Source organism: Haemaphysalis longicornis, unplaced genomic scaffold, assembly GCF_048455015.1.
Source record: "Haemaphysalis longicornis isolate Haplotype H1 unplaced genomic scaffold, Haemaphysalis longicornis Haplotype H1 scaffold_1, whole genome shotgun sequence".
In the NCBI taxonomy this organism is placed as follows: domain Eukaryota; kingdom Metazoa; phylum Arthropoda; class Arachnida; order Ixodida; family Ixodidae; genus Haemaphysalis; species Haemaphysalis longicornis.
Window position 1 is genome coordinate 114,790,933 of NW_027526203.1, and position 13,263 is coordinate 114,804,195.

The window sequence follows — 13,263 nt, forward strand, 5'->3', positions numbered from 1 at the left end:
GCGAAACACTACTCCAGTCAGCAGGCCCTAGTTTCAAATCTTGTGTGCATCCGTACCTCCTAACTGTCCCTATTTGCCTCTTTTCCAGCCGCGCAGGTGACACATATGGAACTGAGCGTGGGGGGTGCCCTGTGGTTCACAAACCTGACGGTGCCAGACCCACTGCACATCATTCCTGTCCTCGTCGGTGTCACCAACCTCGTGAACATTGAGGTGTGTGCTTCACAATGTTTGGTGTGATCAAAGCATGTTCGAGGCTTCCAGAGGCACAGTAGGCACTTTGACCAGACGGAATGATTTTATCAGGTCTTGTCAGATGTTAACTGCCCTCTGTTTGTCACACAGGACTCAAAGGATTAATTCTAGAGCAGTGAGAATATTTGAAGCTCTTGGTGTCTTCTGTTCGGTTGCACTCACTGAACTCATTCAAGCAGTGCGGCGCTCACTTCTTTAATTTCTAAGTGCAGTGCCGGCACTTTGTCATCGATTTGCCAACGATGCAGAGGGTACAGGATGTGTTCACGGCTTTCCCTGCACTCCCAAGAAAGGAGCTGTAGTCGAGTCCTCTTATAACGATACCGTGTATAAAAATATATCAGATATAATGATGAACAACGATGGCACCGTCCACTTTCGTATGCATTTTATACGAAACTGCTTATTGCAATGCTGCAGTGCTGCGATATCGGATATAACGATTGAATCCGGTTACAGCATGCACCAAAAATTCGAGCTGCCGCCGGCGTCGGCTCTCCACGTTGACAGTATGCACCGCGAGCAGCGCATGTGCCTCGCACCCTTCCACCCCTCAGAAAACGGGTCGACTGCGCTGCTTACGAGGAAGCGAGAGGCGGAGGAGAGCGGTTTTCCTTCCAAACCAACACCTCTAGCCACCCCGGCTAACGGAGTTCAACCCTTTTCTTTATTTTCATTCATTTTCAACTACTTTTTACCGTTTTCTTTCCTTTCTCTCACAATCACTGTCCTTCCACATTGACAATCTTTTCATCCCCTTGTCGGATTCCTTTCACTCTCTGAGAGCCTCTCAACGGTGCGGAAAGGACCCTTCCATTTTGGTGCCTTGCAGTTTCCTTGCAAGGCCAGGGGTCTGGTATTCTATTCTCATGTATACCCCGTCTTCCATATTGTACAGCGCGTCATGGCTGTTCTTGTCAAAACACTACTTTCGTCTTACCGCTGCTTTATTCAGTGCCTCAGACGTGAGCTGATGGGAAACTGAGAGACGTTGAACTAGCTCTGCGCGGTAGCTTTCGAGTGTGCCATAATGCGTCTCGGGAGACGCGCCTATAAAATCCAGCACTGATGCGTCGCAGTCGTGAAGGAGGAAGAAGGGAGTCTCGTTACTTTCCTCATGGACGTTGGACCTGTAAGGAAATACTGCCAAAGGGAGCCATTGATCCCAGTCCCTCTGATCGGGGTCAACGTAGTGGGTAGCATTGTTCCCAGAGTTTGGTTCAGCCTCTCTACGGCCCCATTACATTGAGGGTGATATGCAGTGGCCTGTGGCTTCTTATTGCATAGGTCGCACACTTCCTTCACGACGGGTGACAGGAAATTCATGCCCTGGTCCGTTAACAGCTGCTCGGGCACCCCGTGCTTGAGGACAGTTTTCTCTACGAACTCTCGAGCGACCGTTTCGGCTTTTTGGTCTGGGAGCGGGAAAGCCTTAGCATAATGACTCAAGTGGTCTACAAAGACCAAATTGTACTTGTTCCCTGCCGAGGACGTCGGTGAGGGGTCCACTATATCCATGGCTGTCTGCTCGAAAGGGGATTAAGCTCCTCGAACACCTGCAGCGGCGCTGGGTTTTTGGTATTGGAGCGGGAAAGCCTTAGCATAACGACTCAAGTGGTCTACAAAGACCAAAATGTACTTGTTCCCTGCCAAGGACATCAGTAAGGCTCCGCTCGGTCAGGCTCCGCTGTCCGCTGGAAAGGGGATTTAAGCTCCTCGAACACTTGCAGCGGCGCTGGGTTTTTGTTTTTCAGGCTCTTTTGGATAGTGCAGGAACGACACTTTGGACAGTACTATACCAAAACCAGGCGGAACAGCAAAGAACAGGGAAAGATTGCGGAGTCCGTTTTGTGCTTTGTTTCTCACGCCGCAACGTCTCTATGGCGCAAAAAGGTTTCTTTTGCGTTCAACAGGTGGCGCTCCGCACGCACACAATTTTTCAATTGTGAGCCACGGAATTCGTGCTCACGTCTCTGGCTACTGTTGAGGTCTTGTTGTTGTTGTTGTTGTTGTTGTTGTTTTTGGAATGCATTTTTAGCATTTCTACCCGTCCTGTAGCATATCCAGTTACTGCAATCGTCTACGGCATCAGCAACCATGGTGAGATAAAAACATTTTCCCGCTGCATTTCTTATTCAATGCGACAAAAAAGTAAATTCTGAAGAAGAAAAGTGGGGGGAGGGCTAATTACGCGAGTGGGTTCATTACACGAGTAAATGTGGTAGTACAGTCAGCTCTCAATAAATCAAAGTTGCTTAATTATAATTTTCGGTTAATTAGAAGGGATATGCTGGTCCGAGCAGTTTTACGTGCAATCCAACGAAAAGAAAACGCTCGATAATTTGAAGCTAAAACCCAGTATATCATTTTATTGGATGTTATATCAAATAAGAGGCATCGAGGTGAGCATCCTGTTTCAATAAAATTAAAAATTACCAAGCTTAAAAAGTGCCGTCGCAACTGAGGCAGCGCAGAGTTGAGGCTGGCTCGACCTGGCCGTGAAAGTCAAGATTCTGGAGGGAATCGAGGAGGGAGACGTGTCGCACAGTAATAGCAGGGCTCTTTTTGTGCTTTCTGTTTAATTGGAAGTTTGGTCAATTTTGAGTCTTTTGTGGTCCCCGTGGACTTCGTAGTAATGGGAGTCGACTGCATGAACACTTGCATGTGCAAAGGCCTGACAGCCTAAGTTAGCCTTTCTTGCAGTTGTGTTTTACAAGTTTTATACGCACTAAAGCTAGGATATTTGTATTCGAAAATATTTTATTCGATTTACAGTCAGCTACTACTATTCATTTTTGATGTGCAGTCCCAAGATTGGTGTTTGAACACCTCTAGAGTTCATTCATAGTGAGTCCTGCTTGTTTGGGGTTTTCATTGATAACATCACAGAGCTGCCAAGCAAAATAATTCGTACCATCAATCAATCAATCAATCAAGCTTTACTTGACGTTTACAGGTACAAATGCCAGGTACACAGACAAAATGACATTCAGACAGGCTTGACATGGTCTGTGCCCCCTAATTTGAGAGTACATCTTTCAGAAAGTAGAAACATTTTTGTAAGCTAAAAAAAATAAAACTAAAGGTACATGATTTAAAAAATGTACAAAACGTTTAGCAGCAGCATCCAACATTTTCAGGTTTTCGTCTAACAATGCAATGACAGGCAGTCATGCAAGGAAACTATGCTTTGTATTCCAAACAAAATAAATGAATGAGGCACTCGAAACAATTTCGAAATATACATTTAAAACAGTTTTATAGAAATAAATAAACACTCACAACAAAGAAGTTCAGTCACACGATAGCGTGTTTAGTAATGATGGCAGTGAGTACTGGAGCAATTGTTTTCCATAGGTTGTTCATAAGGAGTGTGCCATTTTTCAGAATGGCTTGTTGACCATTTTTCGTCATGGTGGCAGCAATAAACAAGAACGATGCATGTCTTTTTTTGTACTTTCTTTCCTTTATTTTTTTTATATTATTGGTGATTTGAAGCTGGGCTGCTTTTCGGTGACAATAGCACACAAAAAAAAATCCACCCACACTGAGCAAGATGGTCTTTAGTGGTTGGTGGCAAGGGGACAATCGATCATGCCATGTGGTTTTGCTCGCGAGGCTGTTCAGTGGCGGCCTTTTTTAACTCAGAATCAGCGATCCTAGAAGCGGCATGAGCTGAAATCAGGTGTATACATCAGTGTTCTTGCATCTATCTACCTGACATCTTTTTTTGTCTAAACTAGGCTTCAAATTGTTCATTGATTAGTCCTAACCCATTATAACTTGGCACAACAACACAAAAAAAATCTGGGGTTTTGCAACATGCCCGACTGACAACATTCACTGTGGCTTCTTGTTCAAGTTTATTGGAATCAGTATGTAGTAGTGCCTCGCTTCCTATGTTGGTGCCTTGGGCTGAGTGCAGGCAGCTTGAGGGGAGGCGAAAACAGAAATGCTGCCCGTACACAGTGTTCAAAAAATTCCTAGCTTAAAAGTAATGCTGAGCTCGGGAATTCCTGCGTGGCCATGGTGTACAGTTTAAAAAAAAAAAAAGTTCGGAATAGCACGCTGAAACAGCGCAGTTACAAGGGACATACATATTTTGAAGAAGAGTGGCTGCTGGAGAGACTGACAAGCACACTGTTACAGTTGCAGCAGTAACGCTCTGCTCAGTGATAAGTGCCACACTAAAGGATGGGAATCAAGCAGCCGTCATGCTTGCATCGAGGGCATTCTAGCTCAAAAGAAGTCCATTCGAGCAGGACAGAAGACGCTCAGCCTCCGTTGGAGGACACAGGCAGGGAACGGTTGGGACAGGGCGCAGGAAACCTAGGAGCGGAGAAAACTCAGTGCCAGGGATCGCATACAGAGAGTGCAAGGAGTCCTTCTCTGGTGCAGTTCCACGTGCTGCAGAGGCAGAAGCGCATGGCCTGGCTGCGGAGGTGGGTGACCAACCTGACCCGTGGCCTGGCACTCGTCAGTGTGCCCATTGCCTGGATCATGCCTGCCGTAAGTCGCCCCCTCCCGTCGGCCTCCTGTGGCCACACTGCTCGGCCGAGGAGGTTGTAGGCAGAGGGTTCCGTTGCTTGCTTCACAGTAGTTGTGTGGGTAATAAGAAGAGAATGGAAAGTTGATCTTTTCACGTTTCCACACCTCTTCACAAATTGCATCTAAGATGTCAAAGGCTCTCCATCACTGTGACTGGTTCATCGGGCCTTTTATGTGATTTCTGCGCTGTCCCCTGGAGACGAAGCTGGTGAAATTGAGCTCAGGCTGGTGTGCGCTTTGTGCTTATCCACAATGACAACCTGTGGTCGTTCATTTGTTCACCTTCCTGTCAGGAAGCAAACGAGGCAGCTTGTAGCATGTGTTGTCACTTAGCGATGGGGCAGGATGTGCTTAACTCTTTCGTTACTGTGGGAAATTAACCGATTTTTAGGGATTTAATAAGACACTTTTTTTTTGTGCTAAACATACTGGTTAGGCACATATTGCAGTGACGTAATATGCAGATGATTGAACGCCCTTTCCATCCACATCACTTTTAATAATTTTTTCATAAATAATGATTGCGAAAAAAATTATCAAATTCAAAATTTTTGTCCAGGCATCGAAGAAAATGAAAAAAGGAAGTCTATAACCAACCACGGGTGGTAGAAAACAATTAAAATATACATTTTGTAGGTAAACGCTTCAAGAGCCTGTTCTAGAAAAAGAATTTGGTTGCGCAGAACGCTTTGTCAGATATGAAAGAAAATGTTAACAAGCATGGTGCCCGCACCTTGTGGTGAAGCCTAACCTCAATTTCAAAATGCGCAATTTTGGATGGCTCTATGGGAAAAATCTGGTGGTTTGACATTATTAGAGGCACCAATTAGTCCCCACGTGATGTAAAAACACCTTGTCAATGATTACGGCCAGCGCGAAATTCGGGGCAAGCAAGCAATGCGAAGAAATCCGTTTGGAGTGATATTCTGATCATCACTTATCCGTCCGAACTTTCATCTTCTGACTCGCTATGGTAGCCCTGTTTGCAGGAATAAGGTGCAACGCACTAGAATGCTGCCAGCAAGCTTTGACCAAGCAACTGCCATGCAATAAAAAGATTCCAGCACTACAAGCCTCCTGCATTGCAGCGCCACCTAACATTTTCAAAAAGAAACAATGCAAAACCTATTGGAGAATTTGTCAGCATAGACAGTTCTACTAAGAAGCAACATTAGACCTCCAGAAACACCTTCGTAGAGAAACGAAACTGGCCGGTGAACACTGGCAGTGTTCAAGGTCGATTGGAAGTGCTCTCCGTGTCTGAAATAATATCCGACGACTTGGTGTTGTCTTTTGACTTTCAGCTGAAACTGTTATCACAGAAGTAAGGCGTGGGTGAAGTGGAATCACGAGCGGCATGTTTTTTTTTCGAGGAACAGTAGTGGGCGACGGAGGCGCCATGCAAATTGACTTGCAGTTGGTAACTGCGTAGTACAGTCGAACCCCGCTACAACGAACGCCGCTTCAACGAAATTTCCGCTTCAACGAAATATTTCCAATTCCCCGTCAGCTAGCCATAGAAGTCAATGCAACAAAGTCCTCGCCACAACGAACCATTTGTCAGGCTTGCTTTCACTTCAACGAAATTTTCGATGATTTGGGCTGGGTTTGAACAATTATTTTACAATAAAATAAGCATAGCGCCAGCTATCTGTAACTTTTTATACATTCTGGACGCTTAGTTTCACCGAAAAAGCGCGTTGCGACCACACCGCCACCCAAAACAAAACAAAAAATAACTCATAGGCACACGCCATTGCTTGATGGTGATAACGATGTGGCTGGCCGTCTTTACACGAGGCGCAGGCCCGCTTCGCCAAGGCGGAGCCCCAGAGCTACAGCCAATCCGTATCCAGTTGAAATTGCATGAATGTGCTCCGCTGCTGGCGCGGTGCCGTCATGTATGCGTTGTGAGCAGCTGTCCTTGCCGTTTTCCTTCTACCATTCTTCAAAGCCAAGAGCGAAAATCATGTTTGCGCATTTGGTCTTGAAGCCTAGTCATCCTATCTTAGTCGCGAGCGCGCGGTCATGTTAAATGCAAGCGCGCGCGTCTTGCCTGCCAAGGTCAGTAGCTGCCGTGCCCTGTCAGAGGATAAGATAACGGCACTGCTCCTGCCACAAGCGAGAGGGGGGCTTCCCACGGCCTAGCAGCTATCTGCAAGTAATCAGCTCGGTGGACACGCCTTGTTGTACAGCGATACGTTTTGCGCCTGCGTTCTTTGAGTGGTTCTTTGGGTGGTGAAAAAACAGATAACCATTGGTATGTTTGTTATCCGAATAAACATGAGTTATTGCGCGTCATTCCTTTTTCTAAACATTGTATTATGCTGCCAATGTTGCGGAAACGCACGGGGCTATTTTTCTGGCCTTTCCGTGGTGTGTTGGGGCAGATTTCGCCTCAACGAATTTTCGCTGCAACGAAATTTTTCGCACGTCCCGTCAATTTCGTTGTAGCGGGATTCGACTGTAGCGGCGAATATGAATTTTGAAAAATGAAACCAAAACTGCTGGAAACTGGCTGAAAATGCCAGGTCCACTTGTTAGACATGCAACGGACCTTCAGAAATAAGCTTTGGCAGAATAAAGCTAACTTTCTCTGAACCAAAGGTTGCTGTTGTCATTTTCAGGTAATTATCACCTCTCAACGCTGTCAGATTACAAAGCTGACAACACAATTTGGTATTTCACTTGCTAGGAGCCGTTTGATCAAAAAAATTCAGTGGTAATGCAGTATAACCAGGAGGATGTTTTTTGTCAAGTGCAGCAGCAGCCACACCCCCTTTCACAAAAATGCGCACCCACAGCTCACAAAAAATTGCGTCAAAAATCTGTGTCGCTGGAGCAGGACAATTTAAACTAATTTTCAAAGTGCAGAGCCTAGATTAACCACTGGGGTGCATTAGGTGTACGAGAAGCAACTACACAATGTTGAAATTGGCAATATGAAGCATCAATCATCAGCAATTTGAATAGCCATAGTGACGAAAGAGTTAATTTCTGAAGTTATCATCTGAATAGTAGTAAATTACCTGTGCTGCTATACCCGAATTAAGTCGCACCTGAGAGGTCCAAACTTTCCTGGCAGGTGTGGCTTTAAATAATCCAGCCACTTTAATGGCAGGGCCTTCTTTTAAAAAATTACAGAGTGAGGTACAGCTGAACATGTTACCTCATCGCAATGCGAGATTGAAGTCTTGTTGAGTGATTCCGATAGGGAGGCCAGTAGCCGCCAGTGGCAAGCGTCGAAGTTTGTGTTTTTGCATATCCATAATATGTACGTGAAGGTGTGGTTCTGAAATGTGGATGCATGAAAGAGTCAAGAAGTAATACGTGCGCTTCACGTGCGCCTCACGAAATGAAGGCGGAGGGGAGAGCTCGTGGGGCCGTGCGTTGGCGGCTCTTCCCATGTAGTTTCTGCCATTTCCACACCATACCTGGGCGTTGAAGATGGCCACGTCATCGCAGGTTTTGCCACTTTAATCTGAGAAACTAAAATGAAGAGGCGCTTTTTTCTTGACCATGTGCGTCTTTTATGAGTTCTGTTTGGGTGTTGTTTCTTCCTAATAAGAAGGTGCTCAGGCAGTGGAGGTTGTTACTTTGTTTAGAACGGAGTGTACAAATGTAGTGTTAAAAAAAGTTTGCACACTTTTGCACCCTTCTCAGTTATGCGGTGGTGAAGTGTTACACGTGGCTTCAGTAAGGCAGGAATACAACGTCTGTTGATGTGAAGAGGCATTTTGGCCTGCCCCTCACACAGACGGACGTAAAAAGCAACTCTGTAGTGGCCCTAGAATCATGCTCAAGGCGCTCTGGCAGAGTCACAAAGGGCTCTCGTGGCTTGTCAACTGGGCCGTCAATGGTTGGCAAGACACTGATGGGTGCTCAAGCTATTTGGTGCGTCTCCATGCACTGTCACACTTTGTGCAAACTCGTTGCTGTGCTCAAGTAAGAAAAAAATGCGGGAAGCTCTTGCTTTACCTTGTTTCCAAACTGGGGAAGCTTGTGTACAGGAGAATGTGATTTGGCGCAGACTTACTTGGGTTGCAAGGCTCCCCATAGGCCCCATGTATCAAAAACTGGTCCGCGGGCGGCCCACCTGCTGTGGGGGCAAGCATGGGCAAGTTGGCTGGCCGTCGGAAAAATGTAGTACTCGAGTGCTTGCGGCGGCTGCCCTAAGTTATTAAAAAAGAAAATTATGGAAACATAAGTAAACGTTACTTAATTTAGTGTTTCCTGATTTTAACAGCAAGCTTCATTTGTGTTACTGCGTAAACGTTTAGCACTGTTCAGTCTCTGTCCCCTAGGTTCCACGCTGTTACACTTGCACCTCAGCTTCAGGGGACAGGTGGGTCTTTGGGGCCGAAAAACGGCCAAAAAATCGTCTCCTGAAAAAGGTATTTTCGGCATCCACGGCCATTTCTCTATCAGTCTGCAAATTTCCTCATTAAAAGGCACTGCATTTTATTCTAAATAGAATTTTGAAGTGCTCTGTACAGATAAGTTCGTGCAGAATTCGATGGTGAAACGGTACTTTTCTTGCAATGCAAAGCTAGCATTTTGCCCTCGGATATCGGTGCACCCAGAGCAGGTGCAGCTGTAATTTTGTTTTGCTTCCGATACCTAAATGTGTGGAGAATACAATGTTGGAAACAAATTTTTCGAATGGAGGCTTTGGAAAATTATTATTGTGTTCAACTGACACCACCTGTGTGCCATTTCTGGCAAAGAGCGGGAGGAGTGAAGTTCATTGTGTTGTAAAATGACCAAAAATAGCTCAATCAAAAATATTCTTCCAATGTTGTATTCTTTAGTCCTTTGTTTGCCTAGCCACGGGGTAATCGGCATTCTGCATGGAGGGGTTTTGTAATTGGGACCCAAAATAACGGCAATTAATCATTAATTACCACAAGATATGATAAGCTTGCAAAGAATCTAATTGCAGATTTGAAATCAGCACAAAAAACTCCATAATGCTGTGCAGTTTTATTAAAATTGGTTTGTAAATTTAAAAAATAGCTCCAAGACCAGTCTGCCCCCTTCAATGGAGCAGGGGGGCCCACGCCAGCTCGATTCTGAATTGGAGTTTTGCAACTGGTAAAAACTCTGACTCGGCGTGCAGTAACCCGTTTCCTCGGGCCCTGTGCAGGACGTGACCCTGTACTGGCTGTGCTCCAGCAGCTTTGCCCTGGGCCAGAACATGTTGATGGCCGCGCCGCGCTTTCGGCGGGCCTGCTCGATCCCCATCACGGCGTCCGAGAGCCAGACGCCCTTCAAGGACGTCGCTGACCGCTTGCGACAGCGGCTGGCCTTCAAGATGGGATCCTGACCAGCTCATGTACTCACCACTGCTGCAGGCCTGCTGGAATGAAGACCAAGCTCCTGATTTGGGCGGGAGTCTGTACGGCCAGCGGGTGAACCTTGTTTTGTTCTTGCTTGGGGTTATCCTTTAAAGGGGCACACGTCTGGCTCGCTAAAAACATTGCTCTGTACTGATGAGAGTGATGCTAATTTTATCGCTAACTTGCAACAAATACAGTCGCCGACCGTTTTTTCGGACCCGACGGGAACCGCCAATAAGTCCGAATATTCGGGAGTCCGAAAAAAAAAATTCACCGGGGGAAAAAACAAAAAAAAAAAAAAACCCTCCATTGTTTCAACGGCTGGAAAAACGCGTGTAGGCGTGTGTGTCTGTACACACACACGCCTACGCGCCACTAAATCTGCCTCTATTTTGCCAGCTTTTGTCGGTCACTGTAGGCAGACAATAGCACTGTAAGGGCTCGCGCGATATGAGTATTTGATGCCTCTGGCGTTGGTGGCATGTCATCATCGGAGTCGCTGTCCAATTGCGCCGGTTCAAGGACCTGGCGTACGGTTTCGGCCTCATCCAACTCGACACACGGCAGGACGGCACTATCGATGTTGGTGAAATCTTGAAACGTAGTGGCGCAAACATCGACACCGCTAGCACGGAGGTCATCGAAAATGTCAGATGCTGCGGCAGGCGGCATCTCAGCTGTGGGGTTCTGGACTGTGTCACTATGCTCGTCCTCACTGCCAACCACAAATCCCTCATGCGAATGGTGTCCTGCGACATTTCCCTCCAAGCATCAGACAGGATGCTGATTGCCGACAGCCCATTTACGACGTAGCTTTTGTCACTGTCCACATACAACAGCACACGATTCAGAAGGCGCCATCGGTAGTGCAGCTTGGGCTGCAACGCACTGGTGGTATTCGGTGGCAAAAATTCCAAGAGCATTGAAGCTGGAGTCCGAACAATCGAACGGCGTGCTGTGCGGCGTCCGAACTATCAGTCGTGGATATACATGTACTTCAATGGGACAAGTGGCCGTGCCGCGAAGGTGTCCGAATAAACGAGCGTGTCGGAATTTTCGGCGTCCGAATAAACGGTCGGCGACTGTAGTGGAGATTTTAATGAGTACGGGTGAAGCAACGGGAACTTTCCGGCCACTTTCAAGCGATTTTTTTTTTTTTTTTTTTAGGTCAGGAAATTTTGTTCGTGTGATTGGCGGCTGCTGATCTATGCCGCCGCCAAGACTCTAGACTGGGTAATTATAGTGGGGCCTGTAGCCCTGTTTGATTGTATCACTTGAATACTAACGTGCGGTTAACACACTGGTAAAAGTACTTTGAGTGCTGGCCTGCATTATGTCACTCATGCCCATACTATGTTACTGTAGTGCGAAATTTTAAGGTTTTTAAATATTTCTTGCATTTTTCTGTTAAAAGATTGTTTTTCATGGCTGTAATGGAACTGAGCAAGTTACCATGGGCTAGTCCTTTCCAATTGAACGGAGTTCTATTCTGTCTTCACGGCCCCTTTAAACGTGAACCTTGAGCGACAATCTTTACAAGTTTGACTTTGGGTCAGTTGGGTACACACGACACCTTAGGAAACAGCGCAAAAAACTCGGACACAGAGAGTGCTCGTGCTTGTTTGCCCTCTCTCTGTCCGAGTTTTTCGCGCTGTTCCCTAGGGAATCTTGACAAGGCAAGCCACGTGGTAGCATCTTTTAGAAAGGGACCTGTAAGTGTCTGCAATGATTTCATAGGCTGACCAGTGCAAGTCTGGATACAATAATGCATAGGTGAACTGTTGTGACACGAGGCACAGCACGACAAATTCGTAATTTTGATGGTTGCACTGCTTTTTGTTGGCTTATGGGTGTTTCTGCCCAGGCTGTGTGTACCTGTGTCTGCAAGGCCAGTCTGTATGGAGGCATAGGCTTCTGTTTCTGAGGAAATCTTTCATCCCAGCTTCCTTTCTCTAGGGAACTGTTGGTGATGATTCCCTGCTGCCTTCCCCACTCAGCCAGGTCCTGCAGGTAATGCAGTGCAGTGCTTTTGAGTGAGAGTCAACTGATCGGTGTAGTGCTGACATTTTTGGAAGGTTCATCATCTGCGTGTACAGTGAACAACTTAAGGGGGGACGTGGCAAGTAAAACTATATTTGTCAACTATGGGCCTAATTTAGTCAAATTAGGAGATTTCATGTAGTTAACTAACCTAATAACAACTTAAATCAGTTTAAAAATATCTTCTTTACTTTTTGAGTTACCATACTACTAATTACCTTCGCAGAGCTGTCGCAAGACTCAGCTGGTGGGGGGCAGCGATTGTCACCTCACTTTGCGCAACTTTTGTCGGGGCTCTACCCTCATTTGTACAACACAGTCTGGGATCACAAAAATAATGATTTCAGCGTTCAAATGATTATCAAAACACCTTACAATTGTGGTCTTTCTTATTTTGATATTTTTTGCGTAATTACTGGTCTGAGAGCTATTTTTTTATTTACTAACCAATTTTAATGAAACTGCACAGCATTATAGAGTTTTTTGTGCTGATTTCAAATCTGCAGTTAGATTTTTTGCAAGTTGATTATTTTTTTAGATAATTTGATTAATTGTCATTATTTTGGGTCACAATTACGAAATAACATCTTTATACACAATGACAATTACCCCGTCGCTAGGCAGAGAAATGACTAAAGCCAGCGTTTTATATAGCCCGGTAACCACAAGCAATTTCTAAACAAATTGACGGAAATAATTTTAATTTGGCAGCAAACTTCCTGAAATTGGAAGGGTGGCGGTTCGTAGTGTCGAAACTTGACATTACAATATGTGTCCCTGTCACGTGACCTGCAAACCTACCAGCTACTGTAACTGCTGAAACGTTTATTTACGCATTGAAAACCTTTCAACACAAGTATTTGTACAAAGTTAAATTGTATATGTATTTCTAAACATCATTTTGAAAATTTTGAAAAGACACGCCGCCCTCCGTCGCTGGGTTGCTCTCAGTGTGGCTAACTGAGCCTCCATGCCCAGAATCAACGGCAGCGTTCACTAAACAGACCCAGTGAAGGAGCTTTGACGATTCTGCCTCAGTCAGGGGCGTTTGTTCTGCCAAAATATTTGATTTCAGTTTCCA

General features: G+C 45.6%; 1 protein-coding gene across 3 annotated transcripts in view; it reads left to right on the forward strand.

Annotated features, from left to right (window-relative positions):
• LOC144179388 (cytochrome c oxidase assembly protein COX18, mitochondrial-like) overlaps positions 1-13,263 on the forward strand; it is a 49,314-nt gene that overhangs the window by 6,318 nt on the left and 29,733 nt on the right. For 2 of the 3 annotated variants that reach the window (XM_077707727.1, XM_077707734.1), the window contains exons 3-5: positions 89-213; positions 4,654-4,764; positions 9,950-10,214. In XM_077707727.1, the coding sequence (XP_077563853.1) occupies positions 89-213; positions 4,654-4,764; positions 9,950-10,129 (416 nt within the window). In that variant the 3' untranslated portion in view covers positions 10,130-10,214. Of the gene's footprint in view, positions 1-88; positions 214-4,653; positions 4,765-9,949; positions 10,215-12,098; positions 12,153-13,263 lie in introns of all 3 variants that reach the window. The other variant, XM_077707743.1, reaches the window with a different exon arrangement.